At 45.5% G+C, this 18260-nt stretch overlaps 1 protein-coding gene across 3 annotated transcripts in view; it reads left to right on the top strand.

Annotated features, from left to right (window-relative positions):
* LOC311027357 (triple functional domain protein) overlaps window positions 1-18260 on the top strand; it is a 76126-nt gene that overhangs the window by 55114 nt on the left and 2752 nt on the right. The window contains exons 27-62 of one of the 3 annotated variants that reach the window (XM_084031347.1): window positions 436-502; window positions 622-731; window positions 1003-1072; window positions 1652-1741; window positions 1822-1914; window positions 2009-2120; window positions 2257-2447; window positions 2749-2850; window positions 4485-4514; window positions 5176-5321; window positions 5441-5540; window positions 5620-5863; window positions 5981-6088; window positions 6722-6915; window positions 7025-7195; window positions 10140-10235; window positions 10869-11017; window positions 11117-11183; window positions 11367-11470; window positions 11559-11628; window positions 11721-11810; window positions 11902-11994; window positions 12659-12709; window positions 12802-12879; window positions 13009-13200; window positions 13563-13743; window positions 13858-14106; window positions 14237-14703; window positions 15476-15723; window positions 15959-16097; window positions 16180-16207; window positions 16299-16461; window positions 17136-17257; window positions 17342-17420; window positions 17559-17759; window positions 17880-18018. In XM_084031347.1, coding sequence (XP_083887473.1) covers window positions 436-502; window positions 622-731; window positions 1003-1072; window positions 1652-1741; window positions 1822-1914; window positions 2009-2120; window positions 2257-2447; window positions 2749-2850; window positions 4485-4514; window positions 5176-5321; window positions 5441-5540; window positions 5620-5863; window positions 5981-6088; window positions 6722-6915; window positions 7025-7195; window positions 10140-10235; window positions 10869-11017; window positions 11117-11183; window positions 11367-11470; window positions 11559-11628; window positions 11721-11810; window positions 11902-11994; window positions 12659-12709; window positions 12802-12879; window positions 13009-13200; window positions 13563-13743; window positions 13858-14106; window positions 14237-14703; window positions 15476-15723; window positions 15959-16097; window positions 16180-16207; window positions 16299-16461; window positions 17136-17257; window positions 17342-17420; window positions 17559-17759; window positions 17880-18018 — 4834 coding nt within the window. Of the gene's footprint in view, window positions 1-435; window positions 503-621; window positions 732-1002; window positions 1073-1651; window positions 1742-1821; window positions 1915-2008; window positions 2121-2256; window positions 2448-2748; window positions 2851-4484; window positions 4515-5175; window positions 5322-5440; window positions 5541-5619; window positions 5864-5980; window positions 6089-6721; window positions 6916-7024; window positions 7196-7934; window positions 8154-10139; window positions 10236-10868; window positions 11018-11116; window positions 11184-11366; window positions 11471-11558; window positions 11629-11720; window positions 11811-11901; window positions 11995-12658; window positions 12710-12801; window positions 12880-13008; window positions 13201-13562; window positions 13744-13857; window positions 14107-14194; window positions 14704-15475; window positions 15724-15955; window positions 16098-16179; window positions 16208-16298; window positions 16462-17135; window positions 17258-17341; window positions 17421-17558; window positions 17760-17879; window positions 18019-18260 lie in introns of those variants that run through there. The other 2 variants (XM_084031345.1, XM_084031346.1) reach the window with 2 other exon arrangements.

Genomic DNA, 18260 nt, shown 5'->3' with positions numbered 1-18260 from the left:
TTGTGTGTGTTGTGTGTGTTGTGTGTGTTGTGTGTGGTGTGTGTGTGTGTGTGTGTGTGTGTGTGTGTGTGTGTGTGTGTGTGTGTGTGTGTGTGTGTGTGGTGTGTGTGGTGTGTGTGTGTGTGTGTGGTGTGTGTGGTGTGTGTGTGTGTGTGGTGTGTGTGTGCGTGTGTGTGGTGTGTGGTGTGTGTGGTGTGTGTGTGTGTGTGTGTGTGTGTGTGTGTGTGTGTGTGTGTGTGTGTGTGTGTGTGTGGTGTGTGTGGTGTGTGTGTGTGTGGTGTGTGTGTGGTGTGTGTGTGTGTGGTGTGTGTGTGGTGTGTGTGTGTGTGGTGTGTGTGGTGTGTGTGTGTGTGTGGTGTGTGTGGTGTGTGTGGTGTGTGTGGTGTGTGTGGTGTGTGTGTGTGTGTGTGTGTGTGTGTGTGTGTGTGTGTGTAGGTTCATCATGGCAGAGCTGATTCAGACAGAGAAGACCTACGTGCGAGACCTGCGGGAGTGCATGGATGTGAGTTGAGCTTCACATCCCACCACTGTTAAACTGTTTCTTGCAACAACTTTTCACACACAATTTGGAAATGCATCAGAAACAGAAAGAGTTCTTGTTTTGTTTTTCCCTCCATGCAGACCTACCTGTGGGAGATGACCAGTGGAGTTGAAGAGATTCCTCCAGGAATCATCAACAAGGAGCACATCATCTTTGGAAACATGCAGGACCTCTATGAATTCCACCATAAGTAAGAAATGCACTTTAGGACTTCAAACCTTAAACCAGATCTTCAAGCAATCATAGCAGGGTTTAAATTTTAGGCAGTTTTTTTTAGCAGTTTGTTAGACTACAATTCTTCTGAACCCCCAACCCCACCTGCAAGTTTGAAAAGCATGTTTTCTTTAAAAACCAAATTACACCGTTTATCATAGCCAGATCTTGCATTTTAAACTACCACTTTTCATAGAATTTTGCTGTTTCTCACATTTTAAATCTCTCTCTACTCTTTTTTTTGTCAGCATCTTTCTCAAAGAGTTGGAGAAATATGAGCAGCTACCAGAAGATGTTGGGCATTGCTTTGTCACATGGGTACGTGTCGTCCGTTCATCGAATGCTGCATGTGCTCAAACCTGCCGTTTATATAAGAATGTTTTACATGTTGCACTGTACCGAGGAACATTTGGTCCCTAAATCCTTAAAGTGGCAAAAGACACCAGTCGTGACACCCTAATTACTGCTAGTAACAGCAAATGCAGCTGAATACTACAGGCCCCAGAACACTGTTGGCAAGACAAGCTGCTGTCCTTTTAATCAGTAAATAAGTGGGACATGAATTGGCCTTTTTCACCATTCTGTGAACAACCATGATCTGATTTTATTCTCCACACGGCACGACTCTGGGAACAGCAAAGGGAAAGTAGTTCGCCTGCAGCTCTTTATCTAAAAGCTCACTTTGGCTGCTCCTTCCAGTTCTATTAATCCCTGCAATATTTCAAAATGATCCTCTGTCTGTATTTTAATGAAAATCTTTGAGATTTACCACTTTGTTGTTTCTGGAATTAAGCAAAATAAAACATGTACATCTTAAGCTCACAGGCAGTCAGTGTGATAGATGGCTTGTCTTTATCGCAGTCATCAGCACAATAATGTCTTTCACTACTCGTCTAGGCTGATAAGTTCCAGATGTACGTGAACTACTGTAAGAACAAACCTGACTCCACCCAGCTCATCCTGGAGCATGCTGGGAACTACTTCGATGTGAGTATCCCCCGTGGTTACCCACATGGACGGCCCTCGTCAGCTAGCTGGCGATCACATTGCCGTTCTTCTCTGTGCAGGAAATTCAACAGAGGCACCGACTGGCCAACTCCATCTCGTCCTATCTGATCAAACCCGTGCAGAGAATCACCAAGTATCAGCTCCTGTTGAAGGTAGTCCACCACACCAGATCTCTGCTGTTGTAGCCGCCTCCATACTTCCTTGTTGTCATGGTTTCTGTGTGTGTGTGTGTGTGTGTGTGTGTAGGAGCTGCTGACTTGCTGTGAGGAAGGTAAAGGAGAGATCAAGGACGGCCTGGAGGTGATGCTCAGTGTTCCTAAGAAAGCCAACGATGCAATGCACCTGTCTATGCTGGAAGGTGATTATTACACGCTTCCCATTATTGATTTATTACTGCCAGTTGTGTTTATAGCAAGCTTCCCTTCGATTATAACATTGGAGCTATTCCCCAATCAGGCACCCTGACTACTACTAATATCCTCCCCTTCTCCCAGGTTTTGATGAAAACATTGAATCCCAGGGCGAGCTCATTCTCCAGGAGTCCTTCCAGGTCTGGGATCCAAAGACTCTGATCCGTAAGGGACGAGAGCGCCACCTCTTCCTGTTCGAGATGTCTCTTATCTTCAGCAAGGAGGTCAAGGACTCAAACGGCCGGAGCAAATACATCTACAAGAGCAAACTCTTTGTAAGTGTTTCTCTTTGCTCAGCTACGTTAAAGGGAACAGTGTCTACAGCAAGTATGTTTTCTTTAGTGTATGTTAACCTGAAAATAAGAGTCTTTGTGTTTTCCTTAGCTTTGAATGAGTCTGGCTCTTCAGTGTTTATATGAGTAGATGACATAATTAGCATTGTTTCTCTGACGCCTGCAGTATTTGTGCTTCACAAAATACAAGTACATCTAACTCACCCTCTCTTGAGTTTGGGAAGTCTCAACTATCGCAATAAATATATCTTCTCATGGCATCTTCTCCTATGGTCCTTTCCAGACATCAGAGTTGGGGGTGACGGAGCATGTGGAAGGAGACCCCTGCAAGTTTGCTCTATGGGTGGGACGCACCCCGACATCGGACAACAAGATTGTGCTCAAGGTAAACACTGTTCCTTTCCTCTGTTCCTTCTAACCCTCCTCGAGGTTTGAACCGATGTGGGTTTTCAAACACTGAGCTTTCTGGAGACACAAACTTGAAACCAGAGATGGCGCTGTAAAAAAAAAAAAAAAAGATTTAGATCATAGTTTTAAACTGTTTTACACAATATTGATTTTTCAAAAACTAAACATTCATTACGGACCGACAACATTTAAAAAAATAATGAATTCACAATAAAAAAAGTTTGTGGACTGGAAGTGATACTTTTGATTCTGCATCTGAAAGCTCTGTGGATGTATTATTTTACTTTACATATTATTTGTCATCCCCTTTCTGTCCTATGGAAACCATATATCTCCTGACGTGTTCATTTTTAATGTTAGACTGACTTTTTGATGGAATCAGGATTCTTACAGGACAGCGATGCTGCAAACATATGATGATCTTATGGAATATGAGAACTTGTAAAGTTAGCACCACCATAAACATCTACAGCTGTAAAATGCACCATACACATTAATGCAGCAGCAAAAAAAATATAGTAATATTTTTTACTCTTACGTTTTGTGGATAATACTTCTTTTCCTGAAGTAACGGTTTGGATGCAGGTCATTTAGTTGTAGTGGCGTATTTTCACAGTGTGGCATTAGTACTTTTATTTGAGTAGTGGATATGAATACTTCTTCCACCTCTGTATAATTAATATGTAATAGATTAAAATAAAACATCCATCTCAGTGTGTTGGATGTCGCTGACAGATCAATGTGTGACTGGAGGAAGTGTGCGTCTGAAATCTTAATATCGCTCTAACCCATATTCAGCGCCCTCCTACCTTTCTTCTTACATTTTCATCTCTCCTCACTGCCATGTCTTGTTTAATTTGCATGAGCAGAGAAGCTTTCTGAAGTCACCATCTCCTCTTCTGTCCCTTAATGTCTGTCTTCTTTCCGTCAGCATCTGTCCTCTGGTTGTATCCCATCTGTTATACACACGCACATCTGTATATCTGGGCCTGTGCTTTCTTGTGCATGTTTGTATCTCTAATTCTCTCTGTGGGCTGAGATGCTTCCACCAACGCTGCTGACACACGATTCAACCCCTGAACACCCACACTCTCCCATCCTGGCTCTGAGCCACTTTACAAAGTGACCAGTAGCCTTTCTCTACCAGGAAAATAAGCCTTTTAATCATTTGAACGCCGGTGCACAAATGAGATACGCCATCAATTTGTTTATTTTGATGTGTGAATTATTTCAACCCCCCCTTATTTTCCTGTTGAATATTGTCACAGACGGTGTGTCAGCTGTTGGAACAGCATGAAGCCAAAATCCTTACACTTTAATTCTGAGCATTACGACTCCATATTCCATACCACTGACTTAACCGCTGAGAAGCAGTCATATGATATGTGCCTTGTCAATGAAGCGTGTCTCATTACTAATTCCACATGTTCACACACACACCATCCATTACAGTGTGCCACACATGTAATCGGCCAACAGTACGCTGTCATGGCAAATGATCAGTGTTGTCTTTTCTATCATGTCAAACCGTTTTGTCAGTATTAAAAATGTCATGTATATCTTCTAAAAACAAACCAATGAATTTCTCCATTTTATATTTTCAATTCAAAGCTAAGTCAGGGATCCAAACACGGAGCAATGGTGAGTACACGTCCCACAACACAGCCCTCTGCCACTCTCACAAGTCTGAAACACAACGTCCTCACCTCTTATCCCAGCCCTGCTTCTTATTGAACGACAAAATGACCATATGTGTATCAATTACTCACCCTGTGTTATCTTTAGTTCTTGAAGTAAACTCTCTCACAACTCGTACAGTACTGTCCAAATCTCATTCATCCAGTCGTACAAAACCATCTTTCCTAAAATCTTACTGTTAAAAACCGCGGACTCTCAAAGACGGGCCTGTAAAAGTGTTTATTTTAAAGTGTCTTTTAAATAGTAAGGTTTAAGCCCAGATGTAGTTGTTTGGGATGTATTGAGCATCCAATTGGATTAAGGAGACCCGGATCATACTGCACAAGTTATGTGAGTTTGACCCCCATTTACTTCTATTCATCAGGACTTTTCCTGTGTTTTCTTAATACTTTATTCACCATGGAGGCATGCAAATACATATTATATTATTATTATATATTGGAAGTATTCGTTTAACATAAAATCATTGTCAAAACCAGCCTTCAGTCGATAAGAGATGACGAGATGTAGATTCAGACTTGTGTGAAACAAGAATTCCAAAGGAAGTACGTTTCTCCGACACCTCTAATCTTTGACTTCTCGGACTATTATTGCCATGTAACAGGCGTCGAGCATCGAGAACAAGCAGGACTGGATCAAGCACATCAGGGAGGTGATTCAGGAGCGCACCATTCACCTGAGAGGAGCCCTCAAGGAGCCCATTCACATTCCCAAAACAACTACAGCCAAGCACCACAAGGGGAGAGGAAGGTAAACATGTGACGCCTTCAATTTAAGAGGCTCCGAGGACACGGAGAGAAATCCTATCAGTTTTCATCGATCACGCACACACCGAAGCTGATTCATGCTCATGTTCTGTGTGTGATTAGGGATGGAGAGGACCTGGACAGTCAGGGTGAAGGCAGCAGTCAACCAGACACCATCTCTCTGGCATCCCGCACTTCACAGAACACACTGGACAGCGACAAGGTGAACACACACACAATCGATGACCAGAAAGGATGCATCAGTTAGAAGAAGCATCATTGTAATGATCCTCTCCCCTCAGCTCTCCGGTGGCTGCGAGCTGACCGTGGTGATACACGACTTCATGGCCAGCAACAGCAACGAGCTGACGGTGCGACGCGGCCAGACGGTGGAGGTTCTGGAGCGCTGCCACGACAAGCCGGACTGGTGCCTGGTCCGGACCACAGACCGCTCCCCTGCCCTTGAGGGCCTGGTGCCCTGCTCCATGCTCTGCATCGCCCATTCCAGGTCCTCCATGGAGATGGAGGGTATTTACAACCACAAAGGTACAGAATGTGTTCGATTAGTTGAAGGAATTTTACAAACTGAAGCTGAAACAAGAACTTCTTTGGATACTTTGTTTATGTCCCCCATTTTAAGCCATAACACTCTGTCCTTCACAGACACTCTGTCAGTGTGCAGCAATGACTCCATCATGCCCGGGTCTTCTGCTACGCTCCAGCCTGGTCACGGCATCGGCTCCCACACCTCACCAGGGCCTAAACGACCAGGTATGGTCTCGTCTCCTCTCTGAACTCCAAGAAATTGTCACATCAACTCAAAATGAGCATGTTAACATCACACTTTTACGAGTTCTCTTCCACACAAGTTCCAGAGCAGTATTAGTAGAGCAATATTAAAGTGAGATGAAGCCACTCCTCCAGTAGTTTTAGTGCCGTTTCTAACTAAAGTAATCATGTAAAGCCACCAAGTATTTGTACTTTGCTCTGTATTCTATATGAAAAACATTTGTACAAAAGGGACAGTTCAGATATCTTGAAGTGAGCTCCTCAGTGAATTAGATCCAGTAGACACAGCGCCAGCTTGGAGAAGCAGACAGGAGTACCACCACAAGAATAAAGCAATGTACAGCTGTCAGAAGGCTTGCCTAAAAAAATCTATATCAGTTTAAGTGTTCATTATATTTAGAATGTTTTCACTTTTTAACTGTTTAACTTCCGTCGGATAAACATACACTGGATGTTTCCTCTCCCCGAAGCCACCAGAGTCCTCCACACAGAAGCTGTCATTTTACAGCACTGGCCTGGTGAAGCCCAACTAACCGAACACAAACAAACTGTGGCTTTAAATAATCCTCCATACAGCAGCAAACCGAGTTCTGTGTATGTGGGTTTATTCCCAAGGTAACACCCTGCGGAAGTGGCTCACCAGCCCAGTGCGTCGGCTAAGCAGCGGCAAGGCCGACGGCCACGTGAAGAAGCTGGCCCACAAGCACAAGAAGAGCCGCGACGTGCGGAAGAGCGGCGAGATGACGATGGGCTCCCAGAAAGACTCGGACGACAGCGCCGCCACGCCTCAGGACGAGACCGTGGAGGAGGTCGGTGGATACGCGATACGTCGCACTCTCAGCGTCGTCCTCCCTCTATTCAGCAGTCCTGTAAAAGGGTGTGACCTAACCTCTACTTTGTCATCCATGCGTGTTGCAGAGGGTTCGTAACGAGGGCTTGTCCAGCGGCACGTTGTCCAAGTCCAGTTCTTCCGGCATGCAGAGCTGTGGAGAGGAGGAGGGCGAGGAGGGTGCCGACTCGGTACCTCTGCCTCCACCTATGGCCATCCAGCAGCACAGCCTACTACAGCCAGACTCGCAGGACGACAAGGTGAGGAGAGGGAGGACGGTTACCGTGGGGACAGAAGGGAGGGGTCGGACTTTCATTTGGGACTGGGACACAAACTGTAGTCACCTTGGACTTTTGCAAAGCTACAAAGGTGGTTCACAGAGGGAATTTTAGGTCAGAAAGGATGTTATCCGTTTTTTCTTCCCTTTTTGAATTAGCTCTGAGAGAATATAGTGATATGAGGCTAGATGCTATCAGGGTGTTTTGTTACATTTTCTCTTTGATTTCACTGTGGAAGTAAATATTGATATCGGAGGATGGCTTTACTCTGTGAGGGTTCATTTCCTTTAGCTCATACGTCACGTAGACATCGGGACAGGAGAATAACTTTTTAATTTCAGCACCAACTATGATCATCTTAAAGAGAACGGAAACACATTTTATACGGGTTCTCTTCCCTCATTGCTGTTATGATTTTAAATTCTTGGCGGTTACATTTTTCGCTCATTCCAGTCTCCCCCTCCCCCTCCCCCCAAAACAGGGCCTTTCCTGACACGGTTTTAAGTGACTCCTTAGCTTCTGTTATGCATATCCTTTTATCTTGGCATGTTGCATCATATTCTCCCGTCTCTTCTAAAGCAGAAAGCAATGACACATTTCAGACAAGTTTCAGGCACTCAAGCCTCCTCTTCGACGAAAGCGAAGGCTCCTCTGACACTAATTTCTGTTTCTCTTTTGTTTTGTTTCCTGGTTGTATCGTTTGCTGTTTACCACGCTGTAGCATTACCTTGATTTATGTCCTGTCTTTGCTTTGTCTCAGTTTCCATACCTCTCCATCTGAAATGCCCTGCTATCCCCCTCCCGTCTCTTCCCTCAGTCGAGTCTTTAATTCTCTCCTTTTTCCTCGCTCTTCAGCTTTGAATGCTACTTGCTAAAGCCTTTTTCTTTGGTCTCTACAACAGTTTGTAGATTGAAAGGAAGTTGAGCTTCGCTGCTTTCCTTTTTTAGACTTAATTCTTTTTCAGATACACCTTCCTCTATCCCCTCAAAGTCACTCTTCTTAACTTTTTGTATTTTTCTGAAACATTCCTGAATTTCTTTAGTGCAGAATGTTTTTCTTCCATCTTTTTTTAGTTTCACTTATTTTGACTTGTACTTTGTGCCCTCTTTCTACAACACACCACTGTAGAGTCTTCTGGCAGATAAGCAAGGGCTTTACGGGACAATGTAGATACAGAGAAGATGCGTGTAGCTCTTCACTCTAAACGGACTACAATGTGTTGACTTTTAGAACCGATCTGGAGGCTCTGATGCCTGATTTGTGTCTGTAAATTTCGAGGATGTTTGTAATCTAATGCCGGCTTGAGTCTTGTATGGTAATGACAGGACTGCAGCTTTTTTTTTTTTTTTTTTCGTGTTTCTGTCTCATAGGTTGGGAAAGGTTGGTTGGCTTAAAGGGAAGTAGACGTCACTATAAAATCAAAGAGGGAAGTGGGTCTCCCCGTCAGCTGAGCAGGCAGCTCCCCTGGATAATTATCTAAATATGTCCCCACACTGAGGTGAAAATTCAAAAGCCCCCTTTGTTCCCATCATTCTCCAACCCCTCCCTCCCCCTCCGTCACCCGCCCTGCCCGCTCGTCCTCATCTCCCTTTTACCCTCTGTGCGTTAACCTCATTACCCACGCGAGTAATTTGCATCTCTAAAAGCTGGCGAGGCCAGAAGGGCACACAGCCTCACCCAGAAAACCTAATTGGGGAAAGTCTTGAAGCACAGCACAGCAAGGGTGAGAGTCTCCTGAACTATATATACATACATACATGTACCTCTTTCATTCTCGCTCTGTTAGCATCCTTTCTTTATTTCAAAGGCTGTTCGTCGTCACCTGAGAGAGAGAGAGAAAAACATCCTTCATTCAGATGTCACCTTTTTTTCCTGACCTTCTCCCCATCACCATTCTTACTTTTCACCTTTTCTCCATATTTTAATTTTGTTCACCCCAATTTCAGCCTCACCTTTTAACCTTTTCATTGGATTTTATTTTTTTGTCATATACTTTTCACTTTGTTTGATCGCTCAGATACAAACCCCGGGCATTTGGGTTTCACTTGTGGAAACATGTTTTTGGGGTCGCTCTGCAGACTTTGAACATTTAGCAAACATTTTCACTGAGTCATTCACAGTCAAGACATTCACATGTAATAAAACTAATACACAAATAAACTAAACAAAAGCTGATCTTGGAATGAATCTTAAAGGCAGAATGAGTAGGATTGTCCTAAAACAACAATAATGGACTATCCAATGATCTATGGACCAATCCCTCTGAGTCTTCACTAGTAGTGTGTGCTGGTCTCTGGACCTGCAGAGACCTCGCCCTCTGCCTGTATTTTCTCCTGTCGTGGTGTTTGAGATGTTTCTTGTTATCAAATTATAATAAAAACCTGTTAATCAGTTGCCAGATCATAAGTAACCTAAGAAAATGGCAGCGAGGCAAGACGATATACGGAGTGGACGAAGCTCGTTCCAAAACGAGAGTGAATCAGGGTCGACCTTCCCCTGCTGGCGAGCACCGTAACCCTCATTGAGCCGGCACGGCCAACTTTGAACGTTCACAAATCACACCCGACAAATCCTACTCACTGTGCCTTTAACAGGAAACCTAAGCATGACATTTAACCATAAATTATATTACGCTATTTATTTTGCGATCCATTTATGATCCAACTTACAAGTACATGAAGCTTCTCATCCAAGAGTGCAGATGTATTTATTATCTGTTATAGCGATTTATAGTTTGCCTGTTTTTGATGAATAGATCTCCTTAAATGCCAGTTATAAAATATAGTCTGGTTGATTTAAATACCACTGTTTACTCTGTAGGAAGAGTTGTAATGGCATCAGCCAAAGAGCAGGTTTAGTGGTTCAGTTGTTTACTTGTATGTGTTTATAAAGCTCTAAGGTTCTCGTCCCTCTATTTGTACCCAGACTTCGTCCCGTCTGTCGGTCCGCCCGTCCAGTTCGGAGACGCCCAGCGCCGCTGAGTTGGTGAGCGCCATCGAGGAGCTGGTCAAAAGCAAGATGGTAGGATGAAAGAGGAAAACAAGAGCCCCTGCATTTCAATGTGTTCCTTTGTACATACATTTAGCTTTGCCCTGGCTCATTTCTGTCATTGAAAAATGTCTTCGGTTTGCATTCATCTTTGGTTCTCACGGTGCACTTTTAAACATTTAACATGTTTTATTACATTTGAAAAGCTTTAGGTCCTTTTAAATGTAATATTACATGTCAAATGTTTCAATGAACTGCAGTTAATTGGGGTGAATAACCTTTCAGTGTATTGTCGTTCAAGTAGTAGAAAAGTAGAATCCGTACCTCCTCTTGGCTCTGTTTCGGGCATTAGAAGATCTGGCAATATGACGGGAGACTCTGGCCAATCACAGGTCATTTCAGAGAGAGGGCACTCCTACTGGCTGTTCTACAAATACAGTTGCACATACACGTCCTTTGAGATGGTGAAAGCCTTATTAAACAGTGGAATATCCTCCACTGCAGAGCAACCCATAAAAGGAAGCCTGACTTATCAGTGTCTGACAATATCAACCAAAGTGTTTCAACCTGTAGATCCTGAATATAATACATGCACTCGTCACTTCATTTGTACTTTGTGCTCTGCTTCACATAGTTTAGTTAATCTTCTGTGTTTCTCCGGTGCAGGCTTTGGAGGACAGACCCAGCTCTCTGTCAGTAGAACAGGGAGACAGCAGCTCTCCCTCCTTCAACCCCTCTGACAACTCCCTCCTCTCCTCCTCCTCCCCCATCGAAGAGATGGACGAGCGCAGGGCCAGCATCCTCAAGAAAAGACAGTACGTCCACTTCCTTCGTCTGTGTCACAAACGCACACTGAGGTGTTTTTCTTTCAAAGAAATCATTTGAAACATGTGTTTTTGTTGTTGCTGCTGTAGTTTCATTCTGCTGGAGTTGGTGGAGACGGAGAGAGATTATGTCAGAGACCTTGGTCTGGTGGTGGAGGTGAGTTGATGCTTGATTATTTTGATATCACTTCCTGTCTGAAAATATGAAGGTTTGGTTTCTAGTAGGATCTTCTGTAGAAAGTCAGGCAGAGTATGTGAAAGTATAAGAATTGATTTGCTGAACTTCACAGACTGGCTGTTGTAAACACGTGTTACTGTATTCCTGTGTCTCCATCACAAGGGCTACATGAGCCGGATGAAGGAGGAGGGGGTCCCTGACGACATGAAGGGGAAAGACAAAATCGTGTTTGGCAACATCCACCAGATCTACGACTGGCACAAAGAGTATGTGATGCACAGATATGGAGAACACGGAACCTTCCTTGTTCATGACCGCTAGTACAGTAGCTCACTTCCCTCTCTGTTCCTTTAGTTTCTGTCTCCCAGAGTTGGAGAAATGTTTGGAGGACCCCGACAGACTGGGACCACTCTTTCTCAAACAGGTTCGTCCGCAGTGAATTTACAACTGCAGCTTTATTTCTTCATACTTTTCTACACGTTGTCATGTTGTAAGTGTGTGTGCTTTTTGTACCAGGAACGGAGACTAAACATGTACGTGGTGTACTGTCAAAACAAGCCCAAGTCGGAGCACATCGTCTCGGAGTACATTGACACATACTTCGAGGTAGGAGCCCGTTTTATTGAAGGGTTAATCTTCAGATACCGCAAACCTGCATGTCAGCCTCTGGAGTAACCTCTGACCCCGGACTCTGTAGGACCTGAAGCAGCGGCTGGGACACAGGCTGCAGATCACAGACCTGCTCCACAGGCCCATCTCCAGGATCATGAAGTACCCGCTGCTGCTCAAGGTTGGTCTGTTACAATACAGCAGAGGGCGCCAGAGCTTGAGCTGCTGCTTATCCTCCCGGTTTTCTAGTCTCTGCATGTTAACTGGCATCCATATACAGTAAAACTTAAAGCAGAATGTCCCTTTTTACTAGCCGTCACATGTTTTGACAAATAAATGCAGGTCTCAATTAGACACCAGGTCACTTTTGTCAGTATGGTCATGCTACACATCATTATGTTGGTTGGATTTTCCGCAATTCATTTGCTCAAATTATTTTATGGAAACCATGAGCTCTAAAGTGTCCTTCATTTAGCGGCATAATCAATGAGAGAGACCGAAAGCAAGTCATAAAGTCCCAATATGTGTCCATTCCTTGATCATTTATAGTCCTTTAGCCCGTAAGGGTCCAATAACCCTAACTCGTTGTCATGTGAGGTCCTTTGCTCAGTGTCAGCTAACTTCAAAGGAAGACGCACGGCGGTGTTGCTTATCTTCCGTTAACTTGCTGGCTACAAAATAAAAGCGTTGCTTAGTTTTCACCCCTCTTCCTTTTCATCGGGGCAAATAGGCTCGTTGCTGACGGACACGTGGGGTTTTAAGCAGAAAAAGAGAGGTGTTGGGTGCCGACATTACTTATGCTCTATGCTGATATTTAAAAGTGTAATTTATGCTTCCTGTTTTAGGCATTCCTGAAACAATCTAAAAAGGCTGGGCTGGAGTCTATGGAGCTGGAGGTAAGATGATGAGATTCTTAATCACTTAAAATCAAACTAAACTAAATGTTCTGCAATCCCATCAACCTTTCGGTCATTTGTGACTCTTACAGAAAGCAGTGGAGGTCATGTGCATCGTGCCAAAAAGGTGTAATGATATGATGAATGTGGGAAGGCTTCAGGGATTTGAGGTAAGAAATCACATTCATGCAACAACAACCTTATGAACAAAAAGTTTCTCTCACATCATTTCTTCAACTATCCTGCTTTCTTGCCTTACCTGACCGACCCTTTTCCGTCTGGTTGATCTCCCTCTCCAGGGGAAGATCGTGGCTCAGGGCCGCATTCTGCTGCAGGACACGTTCATGGTGTCTGACCCGGAGGGCGGGTTGCTCGACCGGATGAAGGAGAGGAGAGTCTTCCTCTTTGAGCAGGTGCTCATCTTTAGCGAGCCCCTCGATAAGAAGAAAGGTTTCTCCCTGCCAGGCTTCCTCTACAAGAACAGCATCAAGGTAACATGTAGGAGGGGCAGGGATGTGCTTCATGAGGAGTTAAGGATAGATGAAGCCTGTCAGTTGACGGGCCTGCAGCTCCCCCTGGTGGAGTAACTCTAGGCTTGTAAGATTAGTGACAAGCTTTATATCTTATCCACAAATGTAGATATACTGTTCAACATTGTTTGGTTGGTTTATTCGTAGGCACATTTTCTTTTTGATGAAAAATATCAGCGTGTTATGCAACATAGACGGAATTTTTTATCTGCCACTTTTGTAGTTTGTAATATAAATAAGTAACCTGAGGAAAGAGAATGTAGAAGCTCATTTATTTCCTTAAATAAATGACATCTACATCTATATGATACATCTCCCTCTAGGTAAGCTGTTTGGGTGTAGAGGAGAATCTGGAAAGCGATCCCTGCAAGTTCATCCTCACATCTCGGTCGACCAACGGCACCGTGGAGTCCTTTGTGCTTCACTCTGCCCACCCAGGGGTGCGTGAGGTCTGGACCCTTCAGATCAGCCAAATACTCGAGAGCCAACGCAACTTCCTCAACGGTAGGCTGACACACACACACACACACACACACACACACACACACACACACACACAGAAAGGTTTTAGAGAAGGAACTGTTTGCTACATGGCCGCCGTTCTGACCTCACCAATAGAGTATCAGAGGAACCATGTCGGGCCGAGCGGTGGGTCGTGTGGGTCCAGTGTGGGAGCTCCGAGCGGAGGCAGCACGGGGTCCACTGTGGCCCCTGGAGTCGGAGGTGGAAGTTCCCAGGGTAGCGCCATCCCTTTAGGGTCCCAGGGTGGCTCTCGTCGGCCCTCGAGGATCCCCCAGCCCTCCCGCCTGCCCCAGCCCCTCCGTCACCACCCTGAGGCCGACCCCGACGGCCCAAACAAGATGTCAGGTATGGAACGTCTTTGTTTCTGAAATTTGGTTTTGAAGACAAAATGAAAGATTTGACTGAGGGCGAGTTTTGCTCACTTATGATCCAGGTTCGTCCCCTTGTCCTGCCCCCCCTCCCCTGCTCCCTCCAGGGGGTAGCCCGCAGGGCAAACGCCCCATCCAGACCCCAGAGGACCAAGCACAGACCCCCAGTTCTGTCAATGCTGTAGCTCCCATTCCCCGCACCACGGTTGGGCCCCTGCCCTCTACACCCACTTCCAAACCACGGCCAGGAGCCGTGTCCCCTATGGCTCCCCCTCTGGCCACTCCTGCCTTCGGCAAGGACGGCCTCCCTCCTCCCCCTCCCAGCCCGGGCCAGAAGTCCGGATCTGGATTCTGGAGCTCCATGCCGGGCTCTCCAGCCAGCCGGCCTGGCTCATTCACCTTCCCGGGGGAGGCAGGGGAGTCTCCGGTCCGTCAGAACTCAAACCAGATCCAGACTGGCTCTGGATCTGGGAGCCAAACCCACAGACACTCCACACACAGCAAGGAAGCCGACCGCATGAGTACGTGCTCATCGGCCAGTGAGCAGTCCATCCAGTCCACCCAGAGTAATGGGGTAAGACTACTACCTGCTTCCCAGTGCTGCACAGACTAACACTCGGGCAGAGGGAGGCCTGGTCTGTCCTGTCTGTCTGTCTCCTGTTCTGCTGCAGCCAGTGCTACTAATCTGTCCACTACTACGCATCTGTGACAACCTTCACTGCTCTTCAACATCATCCTCTCTAGCTTTCTCTGAAGACGATCTGTAGCAAAGTCTCCCCTGTCAACATGTTCCCTTTAGTGGACCTCAATCAGCTCCTCAGTGATTCAAGGCTGTCTCTCGATCTCTTAACTCTAACAAAGCTTTTACTAACATACGACTTCCTCTTGGCCGTCATTCACCTCCTGCTGTCTTCATGGTGTTACTCAAATGTTTTCTTTCCTGCAACTAACCTCCGACGTTTGTGGTTTGCCTACAAACGTACTGACAGAGATCCTCTCATTCAGCCTAATGTTCCTCTGCTCATCTTTGCCTGGAGCTGCGAAGCAAAGACGACTGAAATGGAAATCTTCTTTACTTCACACCGTTATTTGTTTTTAGTCTTCCTTGCACTTTACTCAAGTATTTTTCCAAAGACTTTGTCAAGTGGACCTTAATCAAACCTCTATTTCCAGTGTTTGTCTTCTGCTAACTTCTCACTTTTCTCTTTTTGTGGCAACTTCAGCTCAGCCTGAACGACCCGACTTTAATACAAAAGCTGAATTAAGTGAAGTGGTCCTTTAAAGTTGTTACATTTACATTGTGCTTAAATCTTTCCACATGTCGGTGTTTCCTCCCTGTGGTGCAGAGTGAAAGTAGCAGCAGCAGTAGCGTATCCACCATGTTGGTGACCCAGGACTACATGGCAGTGAAGGAGGATGAGATCAGCGTCAGTCAGGGCGAGGTGGTCCAGATCTTGGCCAGCAACCAGCAAAACATGTTTCTGGTGTTCAGGGCGGCTACAGAGCAGGGCCCCGCCGCCGAGGGCTGGATCCCCGGATTTGTGCTGGGACACACCTCAGCAATCGCCCCCGATTGCCCCGAGGGAACCATGAAGTAAGAGCTCCAATAAATAATATAAGGGCTATTTTCCCTGTTGTGTTCACAAGAGGTTTTAGTAATTATTATGTGGAAGGCATTGTCCTTCAAAAGCTGCAGCTTAAATCATGTTTTAGTCATTTTGATGAGGTCTTCTGGTGTTTTATATTATATTTATTTAAAACTCATGCTCTCACCTCCTTGTTTAGGAAAACAGTTTGACTTGACTCGATCCAATTTGTTGACCCAGCAGGAAGTCTTCATCCTGGCACACGTCCCTTCGCATCCGCAAAAAGTCTGAGAAGAAGGAGAAGGAGGCAAAGAAAGACACCAAGCTGGAGAACGGGTACAGGAAGTCCAGAGAAGGCCTGGCCAACAAGGTTTCTGTGAAGGTGAGTTTACCCGCATGTTGACTATGAAGTGGTGATTCTGCTCCACAGTACGTGTCTCACTCACTTTGTTCCGTCTTTTCAGCTTCTAAATCCCAACTACATCTACGACGGTGAGTGTTACGTTGTGTGAAGATAAACACAAAAGCTTTTTACTAAACAGCAGCTGGACTTTGCATGTAATTTTTTTGTTGACTCTTCCAGTTCCCCCAGAATTCCTTGTACCTTTGAGTGATGTGACTTGTGACAACGGAGAGAGCGTCACCCTCAGGTGTAAGGTGTGTGGTCGACCCCGGGCTGCTGTCACCTGGAAGGGACCCAACCAGAGCAACCTCACCAACAACGGACACTTCAGCATCGCCTACAGGTAAGAAAGCCTCTGCTGTGTTGTATCCTCTTACTGTAAAACTCCTTCATACTACAGTTTGTCTGTTAGCTTCATTGCGTGACACTGTTCCCGTTGGCACAGTTGAATGTGTTACTTCGGTCGCCAACATGGGCAAACATGCTACAACAGCTGAAACACATCCATTCAGAGAAACATGTTGCAGCTCGAGAAACAAAGCCGATTTAAAAACACAAACACAACAATGGAAACGTGCTGCAAATACAAAAACAAATGCAAAGTTAAAAAGCAAACGCCTAAAACCCTTAAAAGAAAAGAGAGGTTGTTTTTGAAGCGGGAAGCGTGAAGAGGCAACACAAAAAGCTGGTTATTCTAATACATATAAATCAATATGCATCCCTTTTTAATGTCAGCACCTTTCTTTCTGCTTCATTAACAAAAACACACGTGAAGTCTGGTCCCTCTCGCTCGGGTCGAAACTCAAGCTGTTCCACTCAGCGCTCTGCTGCAGGCCTGTCGACTGGATATGACTTTGCATCATTTCTGTGTTTGATGTCAGTTTAGCCGTTTCTGGTGTATTTGTTTTGGACTGTCGTCTGTGTTCGTGTCTTCTAAAGGAAATGATTCGGTCATCATGTATTGTAACTTCTCAATAGTAGAGAAGTTTACTCCAATATCATTTAAAATGGTTCCAGTGACACGGGCGAAGCGACGCTGCGGATAATCGGCGTGGGTTCTGAGGATGACGGCGTTTACACTTGCGTCGCCGCCAACGAGCTGGGCAGCGTGATGTCATCAGCTAGCCTCAGAGTGTTGGGTAAGAACACACACAATCCCTCCACGGAGATCAGTCTGACCAAGCCGGTGGACATGAGTTGATGGTCTGTGTTGTGTGTCCCAGCTGTGTCCACTGACGGGATCCGAGTGAGCTGGAAGGACAACTTTGAGTCCCACTACACCGAGGTGGTTGAACTGGGCAGGTAATACACTCGCCTTCATAGTACTGAACATTTGGCTTTCATCGTCTCTGTTTTGTTGAACTCGGTTCGTCTCTACCTGTGAGGAAAGGAACTATTGCTTCTCTACCTGTGAGTAAAGGAACTCTTGCTTCTCACCAGGGGTCGTTTCTCTGTTGTGAAGCGGTGTGACCAGCGGGGCACCAAGCGTCTGGTGGCGGTCAAACAGGTGAACAAGAAGCTGATGAGGAGGGACCAAGTCACTCAGGAACTCAATCTGCTCCAGAGGCTCCAGCACCCCCACATAGTCGGCCTGATCGACACGTACGAAACCTCCAGCAGCTACACCCTCGTCCTGGAGATGTGAGTACACGCCGACAACAACAGCAAACAAATGACAGGAGATTCGTGGTTCATCTCTTACATATGCAGCTTTTTAAACCCATGCGACATGGGGGTAACGTGTGTTGGTTTGTGTTTCAGGGCTGATCAGGGCCGTCTGCTGGACTACATCGTTAGCTGGGGGAATCTGACGGAGGAGAAAGTGGCCTGCTACCTGAGGGACGTTTTAGAAGCTTTACACTACCTGCACAACTGCAGGATCGTGCATTTGGATGTAAAAGTAAGTGGTTTTGCTTGAATGGTTTTATCACTGTGATGGATATTAAATATAGCACCACAGGGGCAACACAGTTAAAAAAGGATATGGCATTACACATTAACTGTTCAACATTTCAACACATGAAGCTGTCGCCAGCAGCCGGGCAGTTGCTGAGCACAAAGGCTCACGGAATCCCCCTTTAACGGCCACCCAGCTTACATAAACCAAAGTGTTTGATTTTTGAGAGTTTGTCCGTTTTCATT

Source organism: Eutrigla gurnardus (assembly GCF_963514095.1).
Source record: "Eutrigla gurnardus genome assembly, chromosome: 17".
NCBI classification, from domain to species: domain Eukaryota; kingdom Metazoa; phylum Chordata; class Actinopteri; order Perciformes; family Triglidae; genus Eutrigla; species Eutrigla gurnardus.
This window is presented reverse-complemented; position numbering and strand designations above follow the sequence as displayed.